The sequence below is a fragment of the Marmota monax genome, unplaced genomic scaffold, assembly GCF_021218885.2.
Source record: "Marmota monax isolate L192 unplaced genomic scaffold, Marmota_monax_Labrador192_F-V1.1 WCK01_AAM20220418_F8-fsc00035, whole genome shotgun sequence".
Classification (NCBI taxonomy): domain Eukaryota; kingdom Metazoa; phylum Chordata; class Mammalia; order Rodentia; family Sciuridae; genus Marmota; species Marmota monax.
Genome location: NW_026691961.1, coordinates 2199952 through 2217447, shown reverse-complemented (window position 1 = coordinate 2217447; position 17496 = coordinate 2199952). Strand labels below are relative to the sequence as shown.

Below are 17496 nucleotides of genomic sequence, written 5' to 3'. Positions count from 1 at the left end.
GTTAAGAAACTCGCTTAAGACAACAAAGCTTAGAAGAAGGAGAGAATTTGAATTGGGGTCTGTTAAAGTCCAGAATCTCAGCAATGATTTACCAGCCATGCTGCTTCATGCCTGCAGGTTTTTCATATACCTCGACTTCAGGCAGGAGTGGTCTTCCTTCCCCCCCTCAACTCCAAGTTAAATGCTACCATATTGCATTCACCCATGATTAGTCCAGGTGCTCCATCAAAACAGAACCAACCATCATGTTCCCAGAGGAGCCTTATTAAAAAGATGCGTGAAGGAGCAGAAGCTTAGCCAAAATGGCAGAGAGGCTGGGCAAGAGTAATAAAGGAGGCTGATTTAAAAATTAAATAGTAAATAATGCATAGTATTGATACAGGCAAATAAGGAAATCAATACACAAACTATTCCCGGCTTCATTTATAAGAAGCAGGACAGGCCAATGGCCTCACAGTCTGCATGACGGGTGATCCCACCCAAGAGCCCCAAGGAGCAACGGCCCATTCTACAAACCTTGTTCTGGAACTCCTTCGATGCCATTTTATAATGCTGGATGATGACACCGTACGGCTCCGAGGTTTTGGAGATGAAGAGCAGCATGTGACTAAAGACGCGCATTTCATAAATCAGATCCTTGTTCTGAAATTCCAAGGAAAACCTGTCATCGCAAGCACACACCGTCACTCACCCCCAGCTGTCCGTCTCCCGGGGACCCTCTGCTTACTGACCTCCGTGTTGAATTCAATCACAAAATCTGTAAGGTGCTGTTTTATGACTTGATGGAGGTCCTGTTTGTTGGTATTCTCATTAATGAGCTCTTGACGATTGACAATTTTTCCCTTGAGCAAAAGAAGAAAATCATTGGAGGGCAGTAGCTTCCTTGCTATGGGCACTTAATACATTCAAACGGTGCCATCTTTCCCTGGGATAAGAGAATGGTGAGGGGTGGTGGCAGGTGAGAATACTGCATCCAGGTATCTAATAAATATGAACGACTGAGCCGATTAGCCTGGAGGTAGGGTCCAGGCAGGTGGCAGCCCGTGAACACCTCAGATCTGTAACAACAGGAAGTGTGATTGACGGATACTGCCTCTGGGCTCTGGACTCTATCAAAATATCTGTGCTGAGGCTGGACAGTGTGCGACCCAGTGACTAAGGGCATCCGTTCCCCAGTGGGAAACTCTGACAAACCCTCTTAGAACGCGACTGGGTCAAAGTGTCTCCCTTTCTCCCCTCCCTCCCTCCCTCCCTCCCTCCTTCCTTCCTTCCTAAGAGTCAGATCTTTACCATGGTCTAATGTCACTCAGAGTCTCCCCCGCCTCTTTGATGTCCTTCTTTTCCCTAATAAATATTCTGCATTTCCCACCCTGCTTGGTAACTGCTTCTCAGAAGGATCTGGACTAACAGAGAACAATTCGATTCTTTGTAGCCCAGGACTGAAGTCTCTGAGAGAAAGAGAAGCAGCAGATTATGTGAATTTCTATTCCATCTCCTTCTCTCCATCTCCACCACCCACCTTGGTCCAGACCTGTCACCTGGACTCCCTGCAGCTGCCTCCCACTGACCTTCCCTCTTCTCTTCTTGCTTGACTCCAATCCATTCCCCACATTTCCGCCACAGCCATGTTGTTAGGACACAAAACTGATCATACATCATTTTCTCACTCAAACACCTAATAGCACCAAATTATCGTTTGGATAAAGTCTCAGCTCCTTACTGGTCAAAATCATAGTTTAATGACACTAGAGAGCTCACATTCTGCCACCCACAGTTCTAACCACGTTATATAACCATCTTATTTAATCCTCCTGGCATCTCATGGAACTGGGTGCTGTTATCTCTCCTACTTTGCACTTCAGCAAATTTGAGGCACAGAGAAGTGAAGTAACTTATCCAAGGCTGCTCAGCTAGTAAGAAGTGAAGCCAGGGTTGATGGATGGGTCTGGGGACTGAACCCAGGGCCTTGCCGATGCTACGCTTGTGCTCATTGCTGACCTGCACCCCCAGCCCCAGAGCCAGGACTTAAAATGAGAGTGACTAACTGACTAACTTTTTAACTGAGCTAGGCTTACCAAGTGTAGAGTTAAAGGTGTAAAACATGAAACAATTTTTTATGGATAATAATATATATGGCAAATCTTCCAATGATATTAAAGAATGTATAATAAAAAGTTAATCTCTTTATCGGACAAATCCCCAAATCTCCCAATTCACTTCCCTCCAAGTAAATACTCTTAATTAATCTTATGCATTTATGCTTAGATACATAAACATATATAAGTTTATATGTTACATGTATGCATATACATATATATTTAAGAACAAAATACAAAGGGTAGAACAATATTTGTTTTCTACATTTTCCCTTTTATTTTACTTAACTATTTTTTATATTCTTTTTTTATTTATATATGATAGCAGAATGCATTACAATTCTTATTACATATGTAGAGCACAATTTTTCATATCTCTTGTTGTATATTCATACCAATTCGTGTCTTCATACCTGTACTTTGGATAATAATGATCAAAAACACATTCCACCATCATTAATTACCCGTGTCCCCTCCTGTTCCCTCCCACCCCCCTGCCCTGTCTAGAGTTCATCTATTCCTCCCATGTTCCCCCCCTCCATACCCTACTTTTAATCAGCCTCCTTATATCAAAGAAAACATTCAGCATTTGGTTTTTTGGGGATTGGCTAACTTCACCAACCTAGATGCCCTTCAATAGATGAATGGATTTTTAAAATGTGGCATATACACACAATGGAATATTACTCAGCAATAAAAGAGAATAAAACCATGGCATGTGCAGGTAAATGGATGGAGTTAGAGAAGATAATGCTAAGTGAATCAGATTATTGTATCCACCAACTTAAAACCTCTCCATGGCTTTCCCAGGCCCAAGAGGAGACTGAAGGCTCACCGCCCTCCCAGTAGGTCAAGCAGATCTGGGTACCACTCCTCAGTGGCCTTGGATAAGTGACTATCCTCACTGGACAAGATCTGTAAGTAACATGGCAATTGGAAAGATTTGGCTTCCCGTGGGAAGGAACTGAGGGATCTTCCAGAAACAGATCACAGTGTCCAAAACTTCCAACAGGTGGAAATGCTCTGTAAATCTGATCTCTGGGATATAATAACCACCAGCCTCATATGGCTGTGGAGTATTTGCAATGTGGTCAGTTTTATTGGAGAACTAAAATTTTAATTCAATTAATGTTAATGGTAATAGTCGTAAATGACTAGTTGTTGCTTTATGGGCAGCTCAGGTCTAAATCCTGGAAAGGGACCGAGGAAGGTCCCTTGGAAGGTCTTACAGTCCTCATTAAGGATTTCAGTCTATATGCTAATTGTTGAAAGCCATTTAAGGGCTTTCAGAGAGGAGAGAGGTGATCCCCAGTCTTGAATTTGGGGAAGAACGCTGTTGAGAGCACCTGACCTGTTCTGATCAGGCCAAAGATTACTGCCATAGGCTACAGGAGATGCTGATCACTCCATTTAGAATAGTTGCAGAAGAGACAGGGAGAGATGCCTAGATTCAGGGGTGTTTGAGATATAAGATCTATAGGGCTGGGGTGATGGACTGGTCCTGAAGGGTGGGCAGAGACAGAGGTTTGAGTGATGCCTAGGTTTTCATGGTCAGAGATCTGACCAGGCACCCTCTACCAAGGGAATGAAAACATGCAGAAGACCGGAAGGGCAGACCATGACCTTGAGCTTAGCCGTGTTGAGCCCTCTGGTGCTGCTTGTCAGGGTCTGGAGACTGGATAAGTCTGGCCCAAGACAGATATTCATAAGTCACGGGTGTATAGATGGTAATGGGTGATGGAGGGAGGATGGGGAAGCGTGGGCCAGAAGAAAAACAAACGTGTGAGATTGGACCTTGATGGACAAGATGGTATTTACTGGTTAAGGAAGGAGGAGCAGCATCCAATGGAGAATGACCATAAAATCCAGAGAAACACCAGGTAACTGAGATGTCACCGAGTTTGGACCAGAAGCCCACACAGGTTCCACTACTTTGAACTAGAGACCCCTCACTAAAAATAGGATCCAAGTCCTACCTTCTTGAACACAAGGACACTGTCCAGGATGACGCTGAAACGTCCACGGGTGTTTTTGATGGCCATCACTGCAAATGTCAGCTCTGGGAAGTCTTTGATCGTATCATAGAATAATTCTGCAACCTCTTCTTCTAAGTCCTGTTGGGGAAAGCATGCTCCATAAAGGTCCGATAGAAAGCAAAAAAATATCTGGCTTATTTAAGGGGAAGGTGGAAATGGTGGCCAATGTGTCTTAACTTTTCAAGTTCTGGTGTTTTGCTGGGTCATCTGAATCCCCTTTAGGGGAAGTGTCATAGCCAGAATGCTTCTCAGGCCAGGTCTAAAACTCAGTTAGGCAAACTCTCAGAGGTCAGTGGAGAGAACTGATTATCTCCACCTTTTTCCAATTACTAAAATAAAGGTTGTCAAAACCCAGGGATGGGGAAGTATTCTGAATTACTTTCAGAAGCAGCAATTGATTTGACCACGTGTGATACCAGATATGAACTTGGTAACAAGATGCGGCAAACACTCAGGCCTTCGTGTTTTAGCTTGAAAGAAACCTGGGGCCAGAGACACGAAGAAGGGGAAGGAGAAGAGGCACACTCTCCCTGTGTGTGGATAGGACGTCCAAGTTGTGACTTGGCTGGGAGTAGGGGGAGCCATCAATTTAGAGTAATTGAGTCAGATCCATGAGAAACTCATTTTCTAAAAGCAAAAATAAGTGGCAAATTATTTATATATACAAATAATAAGATCAATAGAAAGCTATGATGAGATAGCTCATTATCAGTTTTAATTTATTTATGTCTCTTTCAAACATCTTCCCTTCTTATACTTGTGATAAGGGTTGATGCATTTTCAAATGGGTGCATATTTTAGAAGTGTTAATGGTTTTCGTTTAGAGGGATGCTTGGACAGAACATGGGGTAGAGACCAACACACCCCAAACACAGCTGGTGCTACCAGAATCGTAGAAATCAACAGCTCTCAAAGCAGAAAGTAGACACCCCTTTACTCTGTGACATTCTAAATGGAATCCCCCAAAAGACTGGTTGTATGACGAAAACCAGTTAGATAAATATGTCAATCTCCTCTTCTTTCTCTCCATTCCTATCCATCTTGCTAACACTGCCTCTAACATTTCAGCTGCCATTTTTTTCTCCTTTTGTTTGAACACTGGAGCTGTCCCCAGAAAGCCAGCTCATGGGATGGGGCACTTGGGCCTGAAACAACCCAAGTGGAAGAGCCTCCTTACTTCAACTGCTCCCAAGCCCACCAGTGGAAAAGCCACCTCCCATCTATTGACCCCAGTACCTGGAAAAATCCAACGATGACCAAGGGTCTGATGGTCACAAAATCTGCCAGATCACTGCTGGTGTTGAACAAAAACGCTTTCTGGCTAATTTGTCTTCTCAACCAAACTACCAAGGCTGTCGATTCCACCACTCCTGGAAAAGGATACCACGGAAGTAGCCTCCTGAGTTGGAGGAGGCCTAGCTTCCTCATGTGTCAGGTAGAAGTACCTTGTCTTGGGTTCCCACTCTTGAAGGTCAAGGTCAGCTTCCTCATTCCCTTTCTCCCCCAGGATTCAAGATATGAACATTAACAACAGCAGGTAAATGTTACTGAGCTCTTTCCAAGGGCAAGACCCTTTGCTGAATGTTTTGCTTGAACAAACTCTTTACAACAATCCTACGGGGATAGATCCTCTTAGTCTCCTTATTTGCAGATGAGGAAATCAAGGATCCACTTACTAATAGCCAGTCAACTAACTAGGCTGGTACCAAACTTAGGAGGAAGCCTTCAAATCTTTTCTCACAAACTCTCCAAGGTGACAGAAAAATGAATTTATTTTCTTAACATGTAAATAAAAAGACCAGATAGCTCTGTGATTTGGGGGATATCCTGTTATCCCTCTGTGAATCCAGTTCCCCAGCTGAGATCCAAATGTCCTCTAAGGTCATAGGATCCTGACTTCAATTCCCAGCTAGTATATGGGAGGTACCAAGCACTTAAAGACGCATATGCCACATCTGGAGAGACCCACGGTGTGCCAGAATGGACAAAGGCCATGTACAGATGCATATGTGTTTCCTAGAAATATCAGTTTCACATGATGGTGAGCAATGTAAGTTATTACTTTCTCAGTGTCTTCTGTAGAATAGACTAGAACATTGTACATGAGTTGGTAAGAGGAAGAAGTTGTTGTGAATAGCTTTGAAATAAATCCATGGACCTTTATTTATTCACTCACTTATTCATTTCTTCACTTATTCATGTGACAAATGTGTATGGGGTGCCTGCTATGGTCTCAAGTGCCATGCTTAGTCCTGGGGACATGAAGGTGACAGAAACAAACACATCCCCATGGCTCTGCAGCTCTCATTCTGTCGAGGAAGACATTCAACAAATAATCACATAAGCACATGTGCAGTTTTTACAAACCTATAGCAAAGTTTTATAAACCTATTGCAAAGATACTTGACCTAGACAATAAAGTTCCGAAAGCTGTACTGGAAGGAATCACACACAAGCTGGAAACAGAAAGATGCATAGGAGTTAACCAGGAGGCAGGAAGGGGAGAGAAAGGCTTCCAGGGAGAGCAGGGGACCTGTGCAAAGACCCTGTGGCAGGACAGATTACTGCATGGGGCTTAATGAATGCACCCAGAATTGCTAAGTCCACTGCCAAGGGATCTAACTTCAGTTTCTTTGCTTATGCATTCCAAAAGCGTCATGCCTTAAAAAAAAAAACAAACACCTTAGAATGAAGTATATTTACATGCAGAATTGTGCAAAAATCATAACATAGTTTGATGGATTTTCACAAAACGAGCGTAGCCATGTAACTATCACTCTGATCAAGGACTAGAATGTTACCAGACTCCCAAAAGTCCCTGCTGTGCTGCCACCCCACCCTACCCACCCAGGGGTGACCACTATCCTAACTCCTAGCAGCAGGCATCCGTCTGCCTGTTCCTGAACTTTGGGTGAATGGAATTACATGGTGTGTGCTCTTGAGTCTGGCTTTGTGACATTTATGAGATTCATTCCTGTTGTTCATGCACTTGAAGATCCATTCCCGCTGCTGTGTGGTATCCTACTGTGTGTTTCACAGTTCAGCCGGCCTCTGCGAATGTTTCCAGCCGAGGGCCATTTTGAATGGATTCCTGTGCATGACTCTTGGGCATACTGAATGGACTTCTCTAGGGCATTTGGGCCAGGAGTTCGGGAGAAGATAAAAATGGACACAGAAGAATTAACCTGCTTCTCTTGTAGATATTTGTCCAGCCAAATGTTGTTTAAGTGCCAGGAAAATAACTGGCTTAGAAATTCTGAAAATATATATATTTTAAAAACAAGTGTACAGAAACCCTTCAGGTGGGTTTAGATTTCAGGCCATCGGACCTGGGGCTCTGATCCGCCCTGGGCCACTCTCTCCCTGTCAACACTCCGTGGTCCTCCAGGCCACCAGGCTTGGGTTCCTAACTCTCTGAGGGGAACTTCTTCTGCTTCTTCAGGTCCCAGTTCCATCTTCTCCACTCCCCGACTCTCCAGTCCCTCTCTGTCTTATGCCACATTCTGCTTTTCCACAGAGTCTGTCACTCTCTGAAATTGCTGTGATGACGGTTGTCTGTTAACTTGTTCAGTGGGAGCCACTCCAGCAGCTGGAGGAGTGTCTGGCACATCCTAGGTGCTCAAGAAATCATTCCCAGTTACAGTGAACGAACATCAGGTGAGCCAGCTTAGGGGACTTGATCTGGGACCGGCTTCTCTGGGTTGGATGGGTCCCCTTTTCCCCTCCAGTTCCCATGAGACTGAAATAGCTGTGAACTTGGCCAATAACGTACTCCTGGGCGCCTGCATTTGAGGCACTGCCCTTGTTGGGCACCATGCCTCTCCCCTGGCGCTTGGCCATGAGCCAGAGGACATGGTGACAAATGAGGTGTGAACACTTTGTCAATGATTGACAGGGGCTGGCACAGCTGCCTGTTCCCAGGCAGGCTATAAATATGTCATTAGCTGAGGCCCTGGAGGCAGTGTGAGTCCGCTGCCCTCCAGGAGAAAGCCAAGGCCTTTCCCATCATCCATCCTGGAGATTCGAGGAGGATGGGACTGGGGCCTTGACCTCAGTCAAGGGCTACATCCCACTAGCCTCTGGAAGACAGGTTTTCCTAAAAGTCACACTGCAGGAGTATGCAAAGTACTGTCAAGTAGGCAGAAGAGGCATCAGTCAATAAGTCAACAACATGAGCAACTGCAAAGCCCAGGTCTGCAAACTTATTCAAGTTCCCATAGCTAGAGCTTGTCCTAAAATTCAGGCATCCTGCATCCCAGCCCGGGCTCCATCCCGACATCCTGTTGCCCTCTTTCTCTAGTTGGGAATAATATGACAATGGTGTGGTGTGGGGGGAGGGGTAAACAAATCCACAGAAACGTGGGCTGGCCCCTCACCCCTCACCCCTACAGTGGGCCCTTGTGATTCCATTCCATTCAGACTCAAAAATCTATTAAGAACCTAATTGCTTCGAGGAAACTAATAGTTTAAACTAATAAACTAATAATAATAAACACGCCCACCATTTATTACAGCACAGTGCAGAACAGGGCTCAACAAACTACAGCCGTGGCGGGGGCAAACTCTGGCCCACTGTTTGGTTTTTATGAATAAAGTTTTATTGGAACACAGTTATGCCAAGTTCATTGACATATGACTGCTTTCACCCTGCATCAGTAGAGTAGGGAGTTGTGACAGAGATTTTTAGGGCTCATGTGGCCTAAAGTATTTACTATCTGACCCTTTGCAGGAAACTTTTGTTGACCCTGTTGCATATTAGTGCGTGTGCTTTGAAAAAGTCACTATGTATTTTTGTCCCTTAGTTTTTTAATCCCTAAGACACCTCCTACACTGGGTTGCTATGACACATGAGAAGGCCTAGGCAGTGCCTGGAGTCCAGTAAATGCTGCAGGTAGGTGTCAGGCCCTGTGCCTTGCAAGCATTGGTTCATTTTCCCAGAAACCCTGGGAGGTAGATATTTTTCGCCACCCCCATTTTGCAGATGAGGAAACTTGACCTTTGACAAGAGGAAGTGATTATTCCTTGGGTGAGAGTGGTGCTGCTGATACAGGAAGCCTCTTCACAGGACACAGAGTGGAAGTCAGATCGGCCCCTGCCCTCCTGGCGCTCTCAGCAGACAGAGAGGCAGCTCCAACCCTGTGGGGCCAGGGCTCTGACGGTGGAGGACACGAGTGTTGAGGACCACAGGAGTGGAGCATCCTGACCCGGGTGTCAGGGCAGGCTTTCTGGGGAGGTGAGGATGAGGCTTGGTGCATGGCAGAGAAGGCCCCAGGCACTGGCTCCCACCACAGAGGGGCCAGAAGGCCTTGGGATCGTCTCTGACCCCCTCACACACAGCCTGGAAGTTGTCCATGGCCACCTGATGGCCTCCCATGGAGTTAGCTCACCCTTACCAGGAGGGAGGATATGCCAGAACCTGAGCCACTCTGGGAGCAGACGTGGACCTGGGCAAAGTAACGGGGGCTCCTCGTGTCTCTACAGCCAACCCCAAAACCAACTCACCACCGAGGGCTGCTTACTGGAGTCACAGGTCCCCATATCGAGGGTCCTTACCCAGTGTCTTAGGAAACAGCCCTCTTTGTCACTTCTCACGCTGCTGGCAGGGACAGAAAAGTGACAGAGACTCCTCATCTCTCCTCACCCCATACAAGCACCACCCTCCTGCACACCCGCTGGAGCGGCCCATCAGGAGCCGTTATGTAACAGCTCTGAGGTTCTCTTTGGGCAGCACCTTCCTCCATGAGAGTGTCCTGTGTCCCTCATGCCCCCTTGTGTCCATCCAGAGAACTGCAAAGCACCCTCCAGCCCCTGCAGGAAGCTGGCCCTCCCCAACCCCCCCACCCCATTCTTGCAACAATTCTATCAGGTTTATTGGAAGCTGCCTGCTCAGTTTCCTAAGTGTCAGTCATTCAACAGTAGAGGCTGTGCTGGGCTCTCCGTGTTCGTTGCTTTTGTAGCATTTATCCACCCATTCCTTTTACAGATGTTTATGCATCCATACATATAAATTAGGATCTACCATGTACCACCCCAAGACTCATAATTCTCCAGAAATCCTCACCGCCAAGGTCAGGCTTGACACATGGAAGGCTGTCAATAAATGCACGTTGAATAAATGAATGAGTTTAAGTTAAAGTATTCAGTAGAATTCCATCCCAAACCTGTCTTGCTGTCATTATCTCTCAGTCTCCCTTTCGGCTGGCTACTGAGTGCTTTCCTGGCCTGGGACCTTTTCAAAATCATTCCAAAGTCAAAGACAGGGGACAAGAAGTATAAGTAGGAGTTTGATCTCTGGCCTGGTGTTTATTAGTCCCATACCCACCCTCCACCTCTTGGGGCTTCCGGGGCCCATCAGCTGAGGTGTAGGCTGTGGTAGAGACAACTGTATGTCCTTTAGGGGCTAAACCACATTTCTCAGACTTTCTTGTAGTTGCTGGGGGCCATGGAACAGAATTCTGGTCAAGGGACTGTGAAGAGAAGGGATGTTTGCCAATTCCAGGCCTTGATCCTCACCCATGGCTCCTCACCAAGCTGCTGGCTGGATCTTGGGGGGAAACAGGTGGTGCCAAGATCCTAAAGGAAGGGGGAGTCAGACCCTAGGTGTAAGAATGGCCTTCGACCTTAGCCTAAGCAACTCCATTTTAAAACTCCAGTTTGAACCTGCAGTCCCACCAGGCACGCCTACGGAGTCCTCCAACAGGGTCATCAGGCATGGCCTGACATAAACAGGTCACTTCTCACAACCCTGGCCAACTCTGAGTGAAGTCTCTGTCATGTTGCCCTCACCCTGATACAGGCAAGAGGTGGGAAAATCAGGTGGGGACCACCAGAGCAGATGCTTTAACCTCAGGACCAATGACGTTATTGAGAAATCTGGTAGCAGCTGCTAGGGATTGAAAGGGGCGGTCAGAAACCCCAAAATTTAGTATAAATGATGGAGAAAAGGAACAGACATTCAGCCAGCCGACACTGATGCCCACAGGCCGGGGAGCCTGATGAGGACCCTGGACTGACATCCCAACTCTTCTCCTCCTTTGCCTGATCCTCTGTATGATCCTCACGGCTCTCAAACTCTATAGTTGCATCTTGACCCTGGTGAGATCTGCAACTTCTCCCTAGGACCCTCTGCTCAACCGGCCGTCAGCTCCACCCCAGGAGAAGCCTACCTCAATCCCTGACCTGATGGCCTCAGTCCCTGACCTGATGGCCTCAGTCCCTGACCTGATCACTGCGGTCTGAGTGTGTGTCTGCTGGACTTAGAGCCCAAGGCTTGAGACTTTAGACTGCCACTGGAGCTTAGCATGCAGGGGGATGTCTGTCATGAGCCTGTCATGATTAAGTGTGTTGCAGTAAATTGATTATGTCTATCACAATGCCCACCATTAAGGATTGTCATGATTAAGAACCTACAGAGTTGTATTGAGTGAATAAAGCATTAAAAAGGGCAGAATCACGTGAACATTCTTTATTTCTCCCCCTCGACTGCTTAAGTCGCACCTTTGCCCACCGCCACACTGGGTCCCTGAGAGACCACGTGGATCAGCACCTCCCACCCACAGCCTCGGTTGCCAAGTAGGCTTTTTGTGAGAGCACACAGTCGACTTGACCCTTGAACACGTTACCTTTGCAGCTGATGGGCTCGGACCTATTGCCCTCAAAGAATAGCTTTAACTCCGGGGCCTTCTTCACGCCAAACTCCTGTTGAAGCTCCTTCTCCACCGTGATGTCTACTTTGCCAAAGCCAAGACCATTCTTGCCCTTGCCTATGATCTCCACAGCTTCTCCCAGCTCCTCAGCCAGGTTCCTGGATTGCTTTGAGGATGGGTTGTCTGAAACAGCCAACAGGAAGACAGAGCTAGTGAGAACCTCCGTGCCCACCCCATCTCCCAAGGCTCCTGGGGCTCACTGCTGAGGAGTAAGTTTCCAAAATGTGACAGAATGTGGACACGATGGGTTATGAAATGGGACTCCTTGGGAGGGGTACCTCAGGGTTCTTTGGGTCCAGTAACACGAGAAATACAACTTCGGGCAGCTTACTCTAAGTTCCGCCTTAGTGTAAGATGGGAAAAATAATAGGGGCTATCTCATGGCCTTGTGAGAGTCCAGTGAGATTTAACAAGCAACCTGTGGGGTAGTGCTTATTATAGGCTAGAACTTCACATGTTTTAAGTCATTTATTCCTCCCAATAAACCTGTGTGGTCCTTATTATTATTATTATTAATATCATCATCCTCGTCATGACCCCATGACCCCACTGGTCTAGTGGCAGAGTTCCTGTTCTCTGACCTCCACTACACAGGTGAACTTACCTGGCCCAAGGTAAGTTCACAGCGCATTATTACTACGGTTATTACAGTTGTAAAATTCCTGTGGTCAGAAATTTGGAGGCAGAAAGGAGGAGAGAGAGAAAAGGGAGACCTCGTGAGCGCCCCCTGGTGGAATGTTCTAGAGGTAGCAGTGAATCCCTCCCATGCCCTGGAGCCTCATGTAATGAGGCAGGAAAACCTCAATTAGAGACAGCCCCGGGGGATAGGGTGTGTTGGGGTGCAGGTGAAGGTGGGGTGTATCGTGCTCTGGATTCCTTGGCGGCTCACAGTGCTGGGCAGTGCTGGGAGCCCTTTTCTGAAAACAGACTCTCAGAGTGGCATGTGACCTTGACCTTGGGAGAAGCCTCTCTGGCCTACATGGGAGGGCACTAAGTGGCACCCCAGTCTGCCTTTCTTCCTCATGATGGCATAGTGACAGTCCCTCACCTCCCCAGGTCTGAGTAAGGCAGGTGGGCCAGGCCAGGGCAGAGGGCCACTGATTCCCTTCCAAGCCAGAACACTCTTCCCAGCCCTCTGTCCATCTAGAGCACTTGGAGAAAGTGCAGGTCATCTCTCTGCTGGGGAAAGCCCAAGTCCAACAGGGAGGTCTTTCGTAAAGCACAATCAGAAGCTGGGCCCGGGGACAGCTGGCACTCACCCCATTTCCAATAGTACATTTGCTCCTGTAGTGGAGCCGGAAATGAACCCTCACTTTCATTAAACCCCCAATCAATGGCCAGGGGCAGAGGGGGTTTGCCTCTCTTGTAGATGGATGCTGGCCTCTGCCAGCTTTATCACCACCGTGGCCTGGACACCCCATCCATCGCCCCCACGGGGCCTGCCTGTGGCCTCTGGGCTCTGTGGGTCCCTCCTGGTTTCCTTGTGGATTTGGCCATGCTGGGGTTCGAGTTGCTGATTGACATCACATGGAAATCTCAATTCTAAGCACGGACACTTAGGGCAAGAGAAAGACTCGATTGTCCAAATGGTGAAGCTTTTAGAGAGTCCACTCACAGTCCAGTGAAGCTAAGAGAAACTGTTACAACTGGAACTCCACCATCTAAGAGCTAACAGGATGGGACCTAACAGTAATGCTCACGGGATTCATTCCACCCATTCATTCAGCCAGTCATTCATTCAACAAGTTCTTTTTAGGAAATGCCATGTGTCAGGTGCCATTATAGGAATTGAAGAAGGTAGAAAATAAATAAAATATGTGCTGTATGAGATGATAAATATGATGGAGAACTAAGAAGCAAATTTGGAGATTGGGAGTGTGAGAGAAATTATGAGTTTAAGTAGAAAGATTGAAGAAGGATGGCTGAGAAGCAATATTTTGATAAAGACCAAAGATGATGAGAGAACAAGCCACATGGATATCTGGAAGAAGAGTACCTTGGGCAAAGGCACGGGGGCATCGTGTATGGCATGTGTGAGGAATGACAAGGGGTCCACAGGGTCTGGAACAGAGTGAGCCAGGGGAAGGGGTGGATAGGAATGATGCTTTGACCTTTCCTCTAAGGAATATGGAATGATTCCAGGGTTGGCAGCAGAGTTAGATGTGACCTGAGTTATTTTTTAACTGAGGTCTCACAATGTCAGGCAAAAAATTAGACCAAAAAGTGGGGGAAAAAGTAGATCCAGAGAAACCACTTAGATGCCACTATACTCATCTGGGTGAGAGATGGCAATAGCTTGGTTTAGGGGAGGGTGAAAGTGATCTAAGTGTAGAGAGATTTTGGAGATATTGTATGGATTTGTTACTTGATTGGATGTGGAGTGTGAGCAAAAGAGGAATCAAGGATGACTCTCATTTATTGATCTGAGCAACTGAAAAATGGGATGCTGATCATAGTGGTAATGGTGATGGTGGTGGTGGTGATGATGATGGTGAGTGGTGGGGTGATGGTGATGATGGTGATAATGATGGTGATGGTGGTGATGGTGATGGTAGTGGTGATAATGATAGTGGTGGTGATGGTGGTGGTGGTACATGGTGGTGTGGTGGTACATGGTGGTGGTGGTTGTGATGGTGGTGGTTGTGGTGATGGTAATGGTGGTGGTGGTGGTGATGGTGGTAATGGTGATGGTGGTGGTGGTACATGGTGGTGGCGATGATGGTGGTGATGGTACATGGTGGTGGCGATGGTGGTGGTGGTGATGGTGATGGTGATGGTGATGGTGGTGACGGTAGTGGTGGTGGTGGTAATGGTGACAATGGTGATGGTGGTGGTGGTGGTGGTGGGTGATGATGATGATAACAAAATAATAAGAACAATAACATTCATTGGTCATTAATATGGCAAGCACTTTGCTAAGCGTTCCATGCACTTATTGTCTTAGTTTATCTGCAGACAACCCTGAGAGTGATCATCTATCATCACAGGCAAGGAAATGGAAGGGCCGAGATCTTGCAGCTAGTAAGTGGTTAGGCTGACGCACTCCTAGAGCCATGCTCCAACTACCAAATCAGGCACTTTGTCCAAAAAATGTCCATTTTCCTAGAACAGAACGATGGGGTGCAGCTCCCAGGTACCCTGCTCCAGGAGGGCCCACGGGAGCGGAGAGATCCTGCAGCGACAAGCCCGTTCTATGATTTGTGGTCCTGCTTCCTAGAGTCCCTCTTTTTAGAGTTTGCTGCTGGTTTCACCTCTGGGGCTCTGGAATCTTGAATTCCAGATTCTTAAAGGTGAAACGGATGCCATCCCTCAGGTGTCTCTGCCTACTTCCTGCCCCGGCCCCCTGGAAGTGCCAGTTGGTCAGGGTGGGGAGACAGTTCAGGGAGTCTCTGGGGCACAGCAGTGACGCAGGCCCCAGTGACGCAGGCTGAGCTCCCCACAGAGCCACCTCCCTCAGGTCCTGGGGATCCTAACGGACCCTGCATCTGCTTTAGGGGCAAAGCTTTGGTGCCAATCTGGCCCCAGAATGCTCAATAAGCATCAGCCGTTGTGATGACAGAGGTGGAGAGCCTTTGGCCTTGCTCCGAGCAGGTGCTCTCTGGGAAGGGAGGGTCCCTTGGAGACCGTATCTCCAGTAAGTGGTGAGGCTCCTGGAGAGAAACAAAACCAGGCCAAACCTCCCATCTAATGACGTGGCTCTCATGCAGTTTCAGAATAAGCAAATGGTCCTGGGATGCTCTTAGACTGGGCAGCGGCTCCCTGACGGCGTGCCTGGGACGTGGGTGTGCTGGGGCTGAGGGGCCTGGGATTTCAGTAGATGGTCCCGGGTTCCCTTTTCTGAGCAGCTGGTGTGATGCAGGGAGCAGCTAATGGGCAGGTTTGAGGGTGGCCGATGGAGATGAGGTCCCAGCACAGGGTGCTGGAGCCTGCCTTGTGTTAGCCTGGTGGTCCTCAATGGAGGACATTGGTGACATCTGAAGATGCTTTTGGTGGTCCCAGTTGGAGAAGGGATGCCCTGGCCTTCTGGTGAGCAGAGGCCAGAAATGCTGCTCAACCTTCAACAATGTACAGAGCCATCCCCCAAACAAAGACTCATCTAGCTAAAATATCAATAGGACTGAGGATGAGAAACCCGGCTTTTGATTAAACTTCAGATCAAATAATGGAAAAACATTCAGAGCATCACCCTCACCACACTCTAGGGCTACTAGTCAGCAGAGCTCACCGTCTATCTGGACTTCATCACGGTCATCCGAACCTTGCAGTTCTTCCGGACCCAGCCAACAAATTGTTCTGACCATCCCCATGGCCTATAAGGTCCCCGAGGATGTGACTTCATCCATCTGACCTCATTTTCTCCTACTCTGGTTTTCAGCATACAGCTTTAGCCATACTGGTACGCTCACCACCCCAGGGCCTTTGCATATGTTGTTCCCTCTGCCTGAAATCTCAGATGTCTTCATGGGTTGCTTCCTCACAGGAAAGCCTTCCTTGGCTGCTCTGTTTAAAATTACAGCCTCCATCTACCCTTTGTGCTATCCACGGTTTTCTTCATAGTATTTTTAACCATATGATACACCTTATATTTTGCCTATTTGTCTCCCCTCTCCAGGGTGATGAATTCCAGGAGGGCCATGATATTCACCCGGTTCATTCACCTTTATATCCTCACTGCCTAGAACATATCTGGGACCTAATGAGTAGTAAACCGATGTGTGATGAATGAGTAAATAAGTACTGAGTGTTGGCAGGCTCAGCACCGTGCTGCGGGACGGGCGGCCATCTGCCACTTGTAGGACTTTGGGTAAATAATTGGTCTGACCTTGGTGAGACTTCTTTGCCTCGTGTGTAAGATGGGGACTATGGTGCCAAGTGCAGTGCCCGAGCACAGGTGCTTGATAAAGAGATACCACTGTCATCCCTACACGTCCGTCGTTATCGTCATTGTCACCGCCATGACTATCAGCATTACCGAACCGTCACCACCGTCTTCACATTCGTCATCCTGACCACCGTCACCATCCCGTGCGTTCCCAGAACAGACTCTTGCCCCTTCTGTCACAGGGGCAAGGAGTGAACGACCCCCAGTGACCCAGTGTCCACTCCTAAGGCTTCTCTGAGCCACTCCCAGTGCAGTGGGCCTTTCCTTTTCTCCTGAACTCATTCAAGGGAACTTTCATGGAGGAAAACATCTGGGCCAAAGGATATATCATCTTATGCATCCAATCATTCATTTATTTATTCACTCCACACCTGTGGAGACCTGCCATGTCCCAAGCACAGGGCCGGGTGCTAGCTCTCCAGATACAAGTCAGTGGGGGCTCCCGGGGAGCGCCAAGTTGAAAAGCAGCTTTGATCCTGCACAGCGTGTGCCAAGAGGAGGAGGCGCAGGGCAAGTCACTTGCGTGATGGAGTGGGGCGACCTCCTCCCATCTACAAGGGAGCAGATGTGAAAATAGCCTCTTGTCCAGGAGCTGGGTCTCACAGTCCCGGTGAGGAGGTTCAGAAAGGAGGCTAGAGGCGGGGAGGACTGTGAACACAGAGGCCAGGGGCCTGGCCAGGGCGAACATTCTGCTGACCACAGGTGGGACTGGGGCAGGTGGAGGGGTGGGGAGAACTGGAGACGGTGGGGGACACCACAGGGCACAGGGCATGTTG

The 17496-nt window shown here is 47.8% G+C and overlaps 1 protein-coding gene across 1 annotated transcript in view; it reads right to left on the bottom strand.

Moving 5' to 3' along the window:
- Positions 1-17496, bottom strand: part of Pdilt (protein disulfide isomerase like, testis expressed) — a 39884-nt gene that overhangs the window by 10593 nt on the left and 11795 nt on the right. Inside the window, exons 3-7 of the mRNA XM_058580011.1 lie at positions 11755-11961; positions 5369-5502; positions 4073-4210; positions 732-842; positions 517-642 (exon numbers count right to left, since the gene is read on the bottom strand). Of these exons, the coding sequence (XP_058435994.1) occupies positions 517-642; positions 732-842; positions 4073-4210; positions 5369-5502; positions 11755-11961 (716 nt within the window). The remainder of the gene's footprint in view (positions 1-516; positions 643-731; positions 843-4072; positions 4211-5368; positions 5503-11754; positions 11962-17496) is intronic.